This window comes from Rhincodon typus, chromosome 21 (genome assembly GCF_021869965.1).
Source record: "Rhincodon typus isolate 14 chromosome 21, sRhiTyp1.1, whole genome shotgun sequence".
Classification (NCBI taxonomy): domain Eukaryota; kingdom Metazoa; phylum Chordata; class Chondrichthyes; order Orectolobiformes; family Rhincodontidae; genus Rhincodon; species Rhincodon typus.
Genome location: NC_063352.1, coordinates 47,317,827 through 47,331,162, shown reverse-complemented (window position 1 = coordinate 47,331,162; position 13,336 = coordinate 47,317,827). Strand labels below are relative to the sequence as shown.

Sequence of the window (13,336 nt, the reverse complement as noted above, 5' to 3'; positions counted from 1 at the left end):
CGGTTTCCTCCCACAGTCCAAAGATGTGCAGGTTAGGTGGATTAGCCATGGGAATTAGAGGGATAGGTCAGGGGGATGTATCTGGGTGGGATGCTCTTTGGAGGGTTGGTGTGGACTTGATGGGCTGAATGGCCTGCTCCTGCACTGTAGGGATTCTATGAAATCTGAATTGGGAAGTGAGTATTTTATTTCCCTGATTCAGGCCACATCTTTATTCGAACATTGCCAAAGCACAGCTTGTGCCTTGGGTTAGTCACAGGTCAAAGCAATGGATAGACGCCAGGTCGGCCTCAGCCAGAATTAGAACCAAAACCTGACACAGCTGACGTTATTCTGAGCGCCTGCTAACCATCTAGCCATCTCAACTAACTGGCAACTCTTGCACAATCTTCAGAGCAGTCTATACCATGTACAAGATGATCTTTCAGGAACTCACCAGACGTCCTCAGACAGCACTTTCCAAATCTGAGACCTCTACCACCTCAAAAGACAGGGCAGCAGACAAGTGGGATCACCATCTCTCTGAACTATATACCATCCTGATTTGGAAATATATCGTCGTTCCTTCAGTGTTGATGGATCACATCTCTGGAACACCTGACTCAACAGCACTGCAGGTTGCTCTACAGCATGTGGACTGTGGTGGTTCAACAAGGCAGCTCACTGTCATCTTCTCCAGGACAAATTGGGATGGACAACAAATACTGGGCCAAGCAGCGACGCCCACATCCCATGAACAAATAAAGAAAATTATTCTTGATTCATGGGATTAAAATGAACTTATAAATAACTAAAAACGTAAACTGCAGATGAGAAACGAGGTTTCTTTTTCTGAATGGTAAATTAGATTGTAAAATCAAAATTAATGGCATGGTATCTTTCTTTGTAGATTTAACACACTTACCAAATCAAATACTTGCTTGGTAATATGGAGCACTTTCGGCACTGAATGTAGCAGCCATGAATCCTGAACAATGGTGGGTATAAAAGATTGAATCTTTTCCAGATACTCCTCAGTCTTCTGTTTCCATTCTTGATCTAGTTCCTTCAGTGTTACATCGTAGTAAGCACCCTTTAATGTGGCCACTGGTTCTAAAAATCAAATTGGTCTATCCATGAATGTGAAATGTTAGAGTCATGTTGCTCCTGCCAACTGCTTCCCTTTTCATGTTATCCCCACAGGTATGATTATTTACTTCATACCTTCGCACACATTTATTTCCCTTTCAGCAAGGGTTGCAAGGTCTATCAACCACTTCACTTGCATTGTGAATGCTCCTGTTCATGTCCACAATGGCTGGAGTGAGGTTTGAACCCAGATCTCCTAGATCAGAAGGAGGGACTTTCCCAACAAAGTCACATAACCTCAAGTCTTTTGGAAAACCTATGAACACTTATCACTCTGCAATTTTACTCACCCATCAGTAGAGGTGAAGTGGGTAATTATAGATATGGACTGCTATTCCATCACTCCCATTGTGAAAATAGTATAACCTGGGCAAGCCACATAATGATACTCAAACAGTTGCAATGATTTGTTTATTTAAGTTCAGCTCAAAGGAGGTGTATTATCCCCTCTTTTTTTTTCAAACGTTGCTTTGATTCAGGAACAAAATGTGATGAGGTGAAAGTTGAGTATGAAGGATGAACAAAAAGGCACAAAACTTTGCGTTAAATAAATACACAGGTTATCAGATCTCTCACGTTCTTGCTCCCGGGGAGGCAGGGATTGAACTGGTCGGGGTTGTGACCGTGAATGTTCTTCAGTTAGACAGGTTGTAAGAGAGCTGATTACTCAGTTGCAGCAAAGAAAATGGGAGCAGATATCCCTCTTGTTGCGTCCGGGTGACATTTGCTGATCATGAGGTGATCTCTAGAAAATCAGGTGAGGATGGAGAGGAGGTGGAAAATAAGAAATTGTCGCCAGGAATGCAGAACTTTGATTATGAGCAATATTGCACAGACTGGTTTTTTTTTTGGAATAGTGAAGACTGAGGGTAGGTTTAATTAACTTGGATATAGTTATGAGAGGGTAGAGTGGTAGTTAAAATGGATAGGAAGAACCTTTTCCTTAACAGTGAGGCCAATAACCAGGGGCATAGGTTTTAATTCCTTTATGTGGGTCTTCATACAACCTCTGACCACAGTTCTGGGTTACTAATAAATAATATTTATTATTCATGACACTTATATCTAGAAGGAGACAGGATAAAGTTGGTTTGGAAAATGGATGCATCTGAACAGCCAAACCCTTGTACAAATTGCTAAGACAAGCAGGGTGAGCTCCATGCATGTAAGTAAGTGTGCAAGATCTGAGCTCAGTCTTCTTCTTTCATGGTTGGTACTGCTGCCTCACAGCACCAAAGACACGGGTTCGATTCCACCCTCAGGCGACTGTCTGTGTGGAGTTTGCACATTCTCCCTGTGTCTGCGTGGGTTTCCTCCGGGTGCTCTGGTTTCCTCCCACAGTCCAAGGATGTGCAGGCTAGGTGGATTGGCCATGCTAAATTACCCATAGTGTTCAGGGATGTGTAGATTAGGGGGATGTGTAGATTGGGGGGATGTGTCTGGGTGGGATGATCTGAGGGCCGGTGTGGACTTGTTGGGCCGAAGGGCCTGTTTCCACACTGTAGGGATTCTATGAACACTCACAGATTACTCCGGAGGTCACTGAGACAACGCAGTTTACCCCAGAGACCCAGCTATGTAATAATTAAGTCCAATCTTTACATCTCGCTTCAACTATTTTCTTAGCTTTATTAACTCAGACATTAAAAGTATTCCCTTTAAGAGTGAATGTATTTTCACCTCCACCATCTCACAATTAAATGTGTCATTCACAGGTTCAAGCACTGTGGAGATCTCACAGTTCCCCTGAGCTGCTGGTTGGAAGTGGTGGAGGCATAAAACTAGGGGGGCATATTTTTAAAGTGAGAGAATAAAAATTTAAAAAGGACATGAAGGGCAACCTCTTTTTACCCCACACTGAGTGGTTCATGAGTGGAATGAACTGCCAGATGAAGTGGCGGATGCAGGTACAGTTATGACATTTAAAAGACATTTGCACAGCTACATGAATAGGAAAGCTTTGGAGGGATATGGGCCAAATGCAGGCAAGTGGAACTAGTTTAGCTTTGGAACATGGCGTGGACTGGTTGGACCAAAGGGTCTGTTTCCGTATTGTTATGACTCTATGAAAGTTGGTCTGGAATTGTACTTCCAGCAGTTGAAATGGAGAAAAAAAAAATCAGATCAGTAACAGTATCCCAAAACTCATAGCACTTAAGGATTCTATCATTGAGCTGCAGCATCAAGATGAAGACAAGTGGGTGCATATCAAGAGGATACCACTGCTACTTGGCTGGACATAGATTAGCTTTATAGTATTGCTTTTATAATGCCTTTTGGTGAAGAAAAGACCCAACAAGCAATGGCTGTCAAATGGTGAAACTCCACCTTTGACGAAGAGTTGACGATATCACCTTCAACCACAACAGCAGAACAACGGCAGGTTCCTGTGCTATATTCGCAAGTTTTGGATGAAGAGAAGAAATGGGAAGAACATAAAGTAGAGATTCACGGCTTCAAAAGGTTTGCATAAGGACTGTGAGGAGGAAATAAAAGTCTCCGGAGATTGTTACTTGGGAATTGTTGGATTCATAGTCAGGACTGTTGAGACTGCACCTGAAATCATCACAGAAGGTTCTGGACAAAATGAGAAGTGATGAAATGAGAACTGTAGTCGTGGCTCAGTGGTTAAGGCGATTGATTAGGAAATCCATTGGGGTTTGCACATGCAGGTTCAAATCCTGCCGACTACATTTTCTCATCTTGCCGATTTTACATGATTTCATGGGGTGGCACGGTGGTTCAGTGGTTAGCACTGCCTCACCGTGCCAGGGTCCCGGGTTCGATTCCACCCTCGGGTGACTGCCTGTGTGGAGTCTGTACATTTTGCGTGGGTTTCCTCCCACAGTCCAAAGGTGTGCAGGTTAGGGTGGATTGGCCATGCTAAATTGCCCGTAGTGTCCAGGGATGTGTAGGTTAGGTGGATTAGCCATGGGGAATGCAGGGTTACAGGGATAGGATAGAGGGGAGAGTCTGGGTGGGGATGCTCTTTGGGTGTCGGTGCGGACCTGTTGGGCCGAATGGGCCGTTTTCACACTGTAGGGTTCAACAGAACACATGCAGTGTATAATTGGCGATCACACAAGCTGGCTTCAACATAGAAGTAGGGAAAGAATTTTGATCTGGAAGGATATCAGAGGATTTCATCAAGAACTGAAGAGTCAGGCACCAAAGAATCTTTTTCTAAGAGGCAAGTGGACCTCTTAGTGGCCTGTTCTCAGGTTCACCCTGTCAGAATTAAAAAAATGCAGGTCCCTTTAAGATTCAAACAGAACAGATCTGGAGTTAATTGGAAGTAAGTGGCTGTCAATGGATTTTGTATATCAGAGCTGAAATTCTTTGTATAATTAGGGGCACAGGTGATTTGGTGATGGAGAAAAAAAAATTAAAGAACTAGCACAGTTGATACGATGGTGGTAAAAATACATCCAGAGGTGTGTAAAAGAGAACAGAGCTGGCTTCTAGGGAGGTCTTGTGGTGCAGTGGTAGAGTCACAGAATCCTTACAGTGTGGGAGCAGGCCATTCAGCCCATCAAATCCACAGTGACCCTCCAAAGATCCCCCACCCACCCCAGCACATCCCTGAACACTAAAGGCAATTTAGCATGGTCATTCCACCTAACCTGGAATGGGCTGGAAGTCCAGAATGGAGCAGGGACGATTGTCAGACTGGGGTCTGGCACAGGTGGTCAGCGGCTTGGAGGCCGGTCAGACCATGTGTGGAAGTCCCTGCGCTGACCTACTGCAATGTAATGTTTATTTGTAATTTGTTTATCTGACTGTAATGTTTATCCTTTTAACTATGTCTTATTTCCAACTCATACTTTGAATCACTGTAAGATAATGCAACTTCGTTTTTTTTGTATCTAAGATTTATACCTGTGTACTTTGTACCCAAGATAGCGCCATGAGGCGCAACATTGTAAACTCTTCTCTGTACTCCTGTATGTCTGTACTTGAGTACATGTGACAATAAAAGATATTCTACTCTATTCATAAGGTCACCTGTAAACATCCTACGCTCCAGTGAAAAAAGTTCCAGTCTTCCAGCCTTTCCTTATAACTCAAACCCACCATTCCCAGCACCATCCTGGTGAATCTTTTCTGAACCTTCTCCATCTTAAAAATATCCTTCCAATAACAGGCAGACCAGAACTGTAGACAATGTAGACCACTGTCAGTTCTAGTAGTGGCATAAATATGAGAAGTGTTATTGTTGAGTGTGAGATAAGAATTGTCAAACCATAGGGACTGGAAATAGATAAAATCAGCTTAATTTTACAGTCTAAACAATGATCTCTTGTGGTTTTGTTTGATGCAATTCAGATAAGAATGAAGCATTACACTATTTGCTGTTACGGTGCTGTGTTCTTCTCATTCTCCTGTCCCCTTAAGGTCACTCATCTAATTACTTGAGTAAATAGATTCTCAGGTAATTCAGAGTTTAATTGCTGGTTGGTCTTGAACATTGTAAATTGGAATGTCCTCATCAGTTCAAAACTACAGTTGTGGACACACGTGTGAACGATCTTCAGATTGTTCTGCATCTGCAACAAAGGCAAACAGCTGGCCATCCGTGTTTACTCAGAGTGGAACACAATTCACGTGACCTCACGACTGCTTCATGAACTTTTGAGATCAAGCCATATTTGCTGGCTGATGTTAAACAATCTGACGTTGTGAAGAATGTCATTAAGAGGAAACAATTGCCACTAATATTCAGTAGGTTGGTCACACAGTGGATTATGACATTTGATATTGATGCAAAGTGTGAGATCACTGATTGGAAGCTGAAGAAAAAGCATCAGATGTTCTTAAAAAGATTTCATCTTCTCTAGATCCCTGTATTACATGCTGTAAAATAGAAGCCTTTTGTTTCAAATGATATACTTTTCAAAACTGCAATTTGCAAATTTCTATTTTTTTTAAAATTAATTTTGGAATGGCTTCCTAAGCTCACCTTGTGATCAGGATGTAATTGAGTAAACAGCAATAAACAGACGGGTAAGTCCAAGGCAGGAGATCTTGTGGCACAGTTTGCAGTGTCCATGATTCTGGACCAGTAGCTGCAGGTTGTACAGCTCCTCCAGGACTTGATGGTCAAGGAAGGTGCATTCATAACGTGGCCAAACAGGTTGAGTATCGACTCACTAATCCTTCCAACTCACACCAACATCAAAACAGTAAGAACAGGAGAGATTCCTGGTCAGCCATTAGTTGGAAAGCAAATTGGAACCTTGACCATCACCATCTATGGCCATATGCCAGTGACAGCACATGTTGACAGACGAAACTGGATGCCTTTTGGGTGGCAGGGGAGGGGGAAAGAGGCTGGTTGACTGGCATGGACCAGATTGCTGCAACAATGTGGGGTCTGACACCCATTCTGGTGGGGGCAGATTCGGGATCTTTTGCCCACTCTGTTGGAGGTTGTGACACTGGGGGGCAGACCTGCCTTCAGACCGAGAACCTAGCAATGATAGTGCACGGTACTTGTAGAATTTGGCACATCAAAAGTAAGGGATAGGAACAGTTCAGTTGTAATACTGCTCAAACTCAATTGTATAATCGCCAAGTGCACACCCTGTTATAAACCAGTATGATTAGCCAGCAGTTGAAATGATAAAGTTTTGAAAAACTTGATTTATAAATATTCCTTATGAGGGATAACTTGGTACAGTCCAATTAATACAGCTGAAACATAAAGGAATAAGCAATTTCAATTGGGGTGTAATTCCCAACCTGATATTTTAAATGACTAAAATATACCACACCAAATATTCAGAACTATTTGTTAGTTATATGGTTGTACAGTCATCAGCTTCATAGTAAATTAGACAAAAAAGAATATTCAAAGGCTTTCAAAGGGTAACTATTAGTTGATCATAAAACCAAATGAACCTGTTTAATTCTGGAAACCTCTTCCAAGGCTCCAGTGATGATTAATTCATTTTGGCAGTGGGACTTGCTCAGTTTATGGATGGGACCTATTCCTAGCAGTTTCTGGCACAGAAGATTGCGAAGAAACAGGAGTTGTGCAGAATATAATTGGCACTTAGAATTCAATGCCCTTTTGCACCAGCCGTGCCAATTTCAGGTGAACTGCGCTAAAAAGAAAACATAAAAGCGTGGAAGCTCCAGAAGGATGTATCCAACATCTTTTCAATCATGTTCTTCATCACTTACTTTGGAGTTCTCCTTGTAACTGTTGCAACATTTCTTCAAGCTTTGCTAGGTACAATGGGACAGCATGCAGCATCATCTGCCTGGCTCTGCTCAGCTTCCAGAACTGACGGAATGGTTTACCGCCATTTCTGATCACGTCCGCTGTCTTCTGTGAAACCTTTAGCAACCAACCACATGTCTCATGTAGGAACTCAACACCTTCAACCTAGAGAGGAATGAAACCATCACTCAGAGTGTATTGGAGCAGGGGCAAAAAGGTGCTTTGCCCGACCTCAGACAAATAGCGTCAAAATTCAACTGTATCAGGTGGATGGGGGCGGTGGTCGGGGTGGGGGGGGTGGCGGTCGTCTACATAGCTGATTATTGAAAGCAGAGACTTGGCAGAACACAATCTACACACAAGCTAAAGAGATGCTGAATGATGAACGATAGGTGAAAGTAAGACAAGTCTAATGGAAATAGAATGTAAAACAGGGATATGTCAGTATATAGATGCAAGTTCTTGCGCCTCAAAATTCATTTTCACTCAGATTACCAAATCATTTTTGAACATAACTTTGAAGCAATTCTTTAAAGTTTGCGAACTGAATAGATTTCCTCCCCATCTCAGGGACATAGTGTTCTGGCTTTGACAGAACGTTCCTATAACACTGGATTCTATGCTTTGATATACAATGCAATTTTTTCTTTGGTTCGGAGGATCATTTAGTTATAATAACCTCCAAAGCAATGCTATGCCAGGTCAGTAACATCTCACAGAATTGAAACCCCATAGGTCCAAACAAAATGAACAGATAAAGATATGTTTAGTTTGTAGCAAAGTTACAGGTTGATGGTTGGAATTCATCTGTGCCTCAATTTAAGGTTGTCACTAAATATTGCTTCTGGAACTAAAAGCCACTCACTCTTTGTGTATAATCGACTGATGTTAATAAATACTTGGCAGAACTTAAAAGTGGCAATGTCTATATCTTTAAAATGTGATTTTTTTTCTCTTGCTATGTATTAATGTAGCACTTCTATTCAAAGTATGCCAGCAGAAACCCACAAAATATTTGTGGTCTGATTAGAATCTTTATTGCAACCATACTTCCTTACAATTTGGATTTCTTGTTAATTCAACTGTAGCAAAGATTTGACTTTAACAGAACAAATTTTGCCCTTAATTGAGTTATACTGTCCCACTCTAGACATAGCTACATAAAACTACGTGTGTGTGTGTGTTTGCGTGTGTCTGTGCATGTGTCTGTGTCTGTGTCATAGAGTTATACAGCACAGAAACAGGCTCTTCATCCCAACTTGTCCATGCTAACCAGGTTTCCTAAACTAAACCACCTGCATTTGGCCCATGTCCTGTTAGATCTTTCCTTTCCGTGTACCTACCCAAATGTCTTTTAAATGTTGTAATTGAACCTGCGTCTGCCATTCCTTTGGCAGCTCATTCCATACACTCTGTGAGAAAAAGTTGCCTCTCAGGTCCTTTTTTAAGTCTTTTCCCTCTCACCTTAAATCCCTCTAGTTTCGAACTCCGCTAGCCTGAGGTAAAGAACTTTGCTATTCACCTTATCTATACCCCTCATGACTTCATAAACCTCTATAAGGTCAGCCCTCAGCCTCCTCCTTCAGGGAAAAAAGTACCAGCCTATCCAGCTTCTCCTTATAACGCAAGCCTTCCAGTCTTGGTAACATCCTTATAAATCTTTTAAGAGAGAGGGAGAGTGGATTAATTGGCCATATATAGTTTGTAAGGCATCACTCTGCGAGCATGGGGGCATGGTGAGGTGCCAGGCCTCCACGAACTACCATCGTCACAGGGACTGAACCTGCACTGTTGGCATCATTCTGAACAACACAGACATCTAATGGATCTGAATGGCATCCCCACGGACATGGGAATAGGGATACAACTTCCATCAAGTGTCTGACTCGTTTATTATCAGAGAATTTGGATATATAATTGGGAACTGTTTCCTCCTGAATTGAAAAGGCAGGTTTACATTTGATGATTCAATATTATCTGGGGAATAAATGCTCAGTTTCCTTTAATTCTTGCCCGTTATAATTTCAGCAGCTAGGGACAAAAAGAAAAACACCGTCCTAACTTCCCATCTTGCACTGTGACCTGCTCTTTGTTTCAGATTCAGATTTTGTAGCACTATTATAACCATGATGAAGCAAGCTTTACAGTCATGTGGTCATTGGAGTTGGAAACATTGGAGGACGCAGACTGTTATCATCCTCTTAGACCATGAGACCATAAGACATAGGAGAAGTGGGCCATTCAGCCAATCGAGCCTGCCCCACACTCAATTAGATCACAGCTGATGTAATAATCTTCAACTCAACTTTCTTGACTTTTTCTCATTACCCTCAATTCCCGTACTGATTAAAAATCTGTCTACCGCAGCCTTGAATACACCTGCTGTGTGAAAATGATTTTTTTTCTCAAATTACATTTCCTCCTTCAATTTATATTTATTCCTCTCTTAAAGAGGGGGAGCAGGATCTCCCTATCTACTCTATCCAGCTGGCTCATTATTTTAAAACCTCTATTAGATTGCTTCTCAGCCTTATTGTTTCGAGGGAGAACAGTCCCAACTTCTTCAACTTATCCTGATAACTCAAGTTTCTTATCCCAGGAACCATTTTTGTAAATCAATTCTGCACACTTTCCAATGCATTCACATTTTGGCTATAATGGGGCAGCCAGAACTGTACACTATACCCCAGCTGACATCTAACAGTGTCTTGTACAAGTTCAACATCACCTCCATGTTCTTGTACTCTATGTCCCCATTAATAAAGCCCAGGATGTTGTATTTACTGCTCTCTCCAACTGTCCTGCCACCTTCAATGATCTGTGTACATGCACACTCAGGTCCCTTTGCTCCTGCACCCATTTTAGAATTGTATCTCCTGTTTTATATTGTCTTTCAGTGCTCTTTGGACCAAAGTTCATCACCTCACATATCTCTGCACTGGACTATATCTGCCACCTATCTGCCCACTCCACCAATTTGTCTCTGTCCTTATGGAGTTCTGCACCATCCTACTCACAGTTTACAATTCTTCCAAGTTTCAAAGAGGTCGACAGTGCAGAGAAAGATCCTTGGCCCATTGAGTCTGCACCAGTCAACAATAACTACCAAACTATTCTGATCATGTCACCTGCAAACTTTGAATAGCCCCTTGCACACCAACAGCCAGATCATGAATACATATCAGGAAAAGGGTCCCAATACTGACCTCTGGGAAACTCCACTTCAAACACAGGCCAGGCAGAGACAGGCACGAGAATTCCTAGAAGCCTGGCACTCCACGAAGCATGCTATTAATAAACACATTGAACCCGACCCCATATACATTCCACTATGAAGGAAAACCAGAAGTGAGGCATTCCATCTCAACAGACCCCAGAGTTTAAAAACCAGGCGGGAAAATACACCGACTCTTCTTCGGAGGCTGCACTGAGCATGTTACCCAGCATGGTAACGAAATGTCGGCGAAACAAGAAACCAGCTCGGCGAGCCAACCAACCTCAAAACTTTCCTTCAGCCTGAAAAATATCCATTTGCCATTATTCCCTGTTTCCTATCACTCAGCAAATTTTGTATCCATGTTCTCCTGTCCCTTTTATTCCACGGTCTATAACTTTGTTCACAGGTATGTTGCATGGCACTGTACCAAATGCCTTCTGGAAGTTCATGTACCCCACATCAACAGGTTGCCTTAGCCTTTCAGGTACCTCCTCAAAAAAGTTATTCAACCATAATCTACCCTCTAATCTTCTTAGTCAATCCACCTTTTTTCCATGTGACCTCAAAGAACTCCTACAATGATTCCCTTTTGTTAAGCCATGCTGACTCTGCTTCTGTTTCTAAATGCTCTGCGACCACGTCCTTTACAATAAATGCTCACATTTTCCCAATGAGAGATATTAAACTAAATGACTTATAGTTACCTGTTTTACATCTCTGCTTTATGAGGCATGGGTATAATGGAAGTGGGAATGGGGAGGACGAGTCACGGGGATATGACGGTATAAGAGTGTGTGGAGGGACATGAGATTGTGAGGTGCCACAGAAATGGCAAGAAGAATATGAGGAGGTATTGGCTCGTCCTTTTCAAATTACTTGTCAATAGGCTCCTGACTCTTTAGGATGTTTTCCCTGAGGTTCATGAATTGACTTTGACCTTGCGGTGTTTTCACAGCCTTCAGGAACCCACCCACCTACATGAAAATACCATGAAACGTAATATTTTAATTTCCAGCTGAGATTTGAACTCTACCTTACCCGAAGGGAAGCACCATGTTTTCCCAGTGAAAATGTCATGTGTAAGGAAGCATTAGGGAAATTCAAAATGTCTGCCTCACATACATCCCCTTTTGCCCTTCCAACTCAAGAGATGAAAATTCACCCCCAATGTTGTGGAATTACTGAACATTATAATTAAGGACAGAATGTTTAAACACCTTGAATATTTTTGGATGATCAGACAGAGCCAATGTTGATTTGTAAAGATTAGGTCATGCCTGAATTTCTTTACAAGGTGAGTAAAGTACTGGAGACGGGAATGTCTATGGATGTTATTCATATGGGCTTCCAGAAGGCATTCAATAAACTCTGTTATCAGAAACTAGACAGGGTTAGTAGTAGGTACCTTTTCCCTAGGAAGGGGAAGTTTAAGTCTAGGGGTCACACTTTTAATGGAGAGAACTTTAAAAAAGACATGAGGGGCAAATCTCTTTCACAGAGGGTGGTTCGTGTGTGGAATGAACTTCCTGAGGAAGTGGTGGATATGGGCACAATTACGATATTTAAAAGACATTTGGATAAGTATATGAATAGGAAAGGTTTGGAGGGATATGGACCAGGAGTAGGCAGGTGGGACTAGTTTAGTTTAGGATTATGTTTAGCATGGATTGGTTGGACCGAAGTGTCTGTTTCCATGCTTTATGACTATGAGTCTATAAAGGTGAGCAGGGGAAATACTTGTTTGAAAATTGGCTATGCAGCAGGAGACAGAGTATAGGGACAATGGACAAAGACACTAAAAGGCAGAATGTAACTATTGGTGACCTTCCCCTTTGCAGGTTTTACATTGATTACGTTTATTAATGACTTAAATGATGGAATGCAGAGAACAATTCCAAGTTGCCAATGATTCAAAGATAGGCAGCAGTTAGATGGAAATTTGGGATTACAAAGATATACTGACAGAATAAGAGAGGCAAATTTTACAGATTTTATTGAAGGCCTTCTGGAAGCCCATATGAATAACAACCTTAGACATTCCTGTCTTCAGAACTTTACTTTGTAATTGAGGAAAAGCTAGAAACAGGGAGTTCCAGATCCATTGCTTATTAAAATGTCATTGTTAGGCGCAGACAATACTCTACAGGGCTCACTGAATGTTGGCTTTATGTATTGGACAAAGGGTAGCAGTAATGCCCAAGTATTAGGAAACCCTGGTTGGATCGTATCTGGAATACTGTGTCAGAAATCACACGACACCAGGTTACAGTCCAACATGTTTATTTGAAAACGCAAGCTTTCGAAGCCTCGCTGTAACCACTGAAGGAGGAGGAAGGCTCCGAAAGCTTGTGTTTTCAAATAAACCAGTTAGACTATAATCTGGTGTCGTGTGATTTATAACCTTGTCCACCCCAGTCCAATACCAGTACCTCCACATCATGGAATACTGTGAGCAGCTATGGGCATCACACCACAGGAAAGATATATTGGTCTTGGAGGGAGATTGATCACAATGATGAGCTGGAGTCCAAGAGTGAAGTGATGAAGCAAATTACACATGTTGTATCCCCTGGGATTTAAAAACATCAAGAGTGACTTGATTGAAGTTTTCAAGGTAGTAACAGGAATTGATAGACTAGATTATTGGAAACTGTTTCTGCTAGCTGGGGAATCTAGGACCAGGGCTCATAGCTTAAAATGTAGAGTCAGATCATTCCAGAATGAAATTAAGAAACACTTCTACATATACATGGTAGTAGAAGAAG

At 41.9% G+C, this 13,336-nt stretch overlaps 1 protein-coding gene across 1 annotated transcript in view; it reads right to left on the bottom strand.

Annotated features, from left to right (window-relative positions):
• LOC109936714 overlaps positions 1–13,336 on the bottom strand; it is a 191,345-nt gene that overhangs the window by 22,523 nt on the left and 155,486 nt on the right. Inside the window, exons 44-45 of the mRNA XM_048609763.1 lie at positions 7,315–7,519; positions 905–1,092 (exon numbers count right to left, since the gene is read on the bottom strand). Coding sequence (XP_048465720.1) covers positions 905–1,092; positions 7,315–7,519 — 393 coding nt within the window. The remainder of the gene's footprint in view (positions 1–904; positions 1,093–7,314; positions 7,520–13,336) is intronic.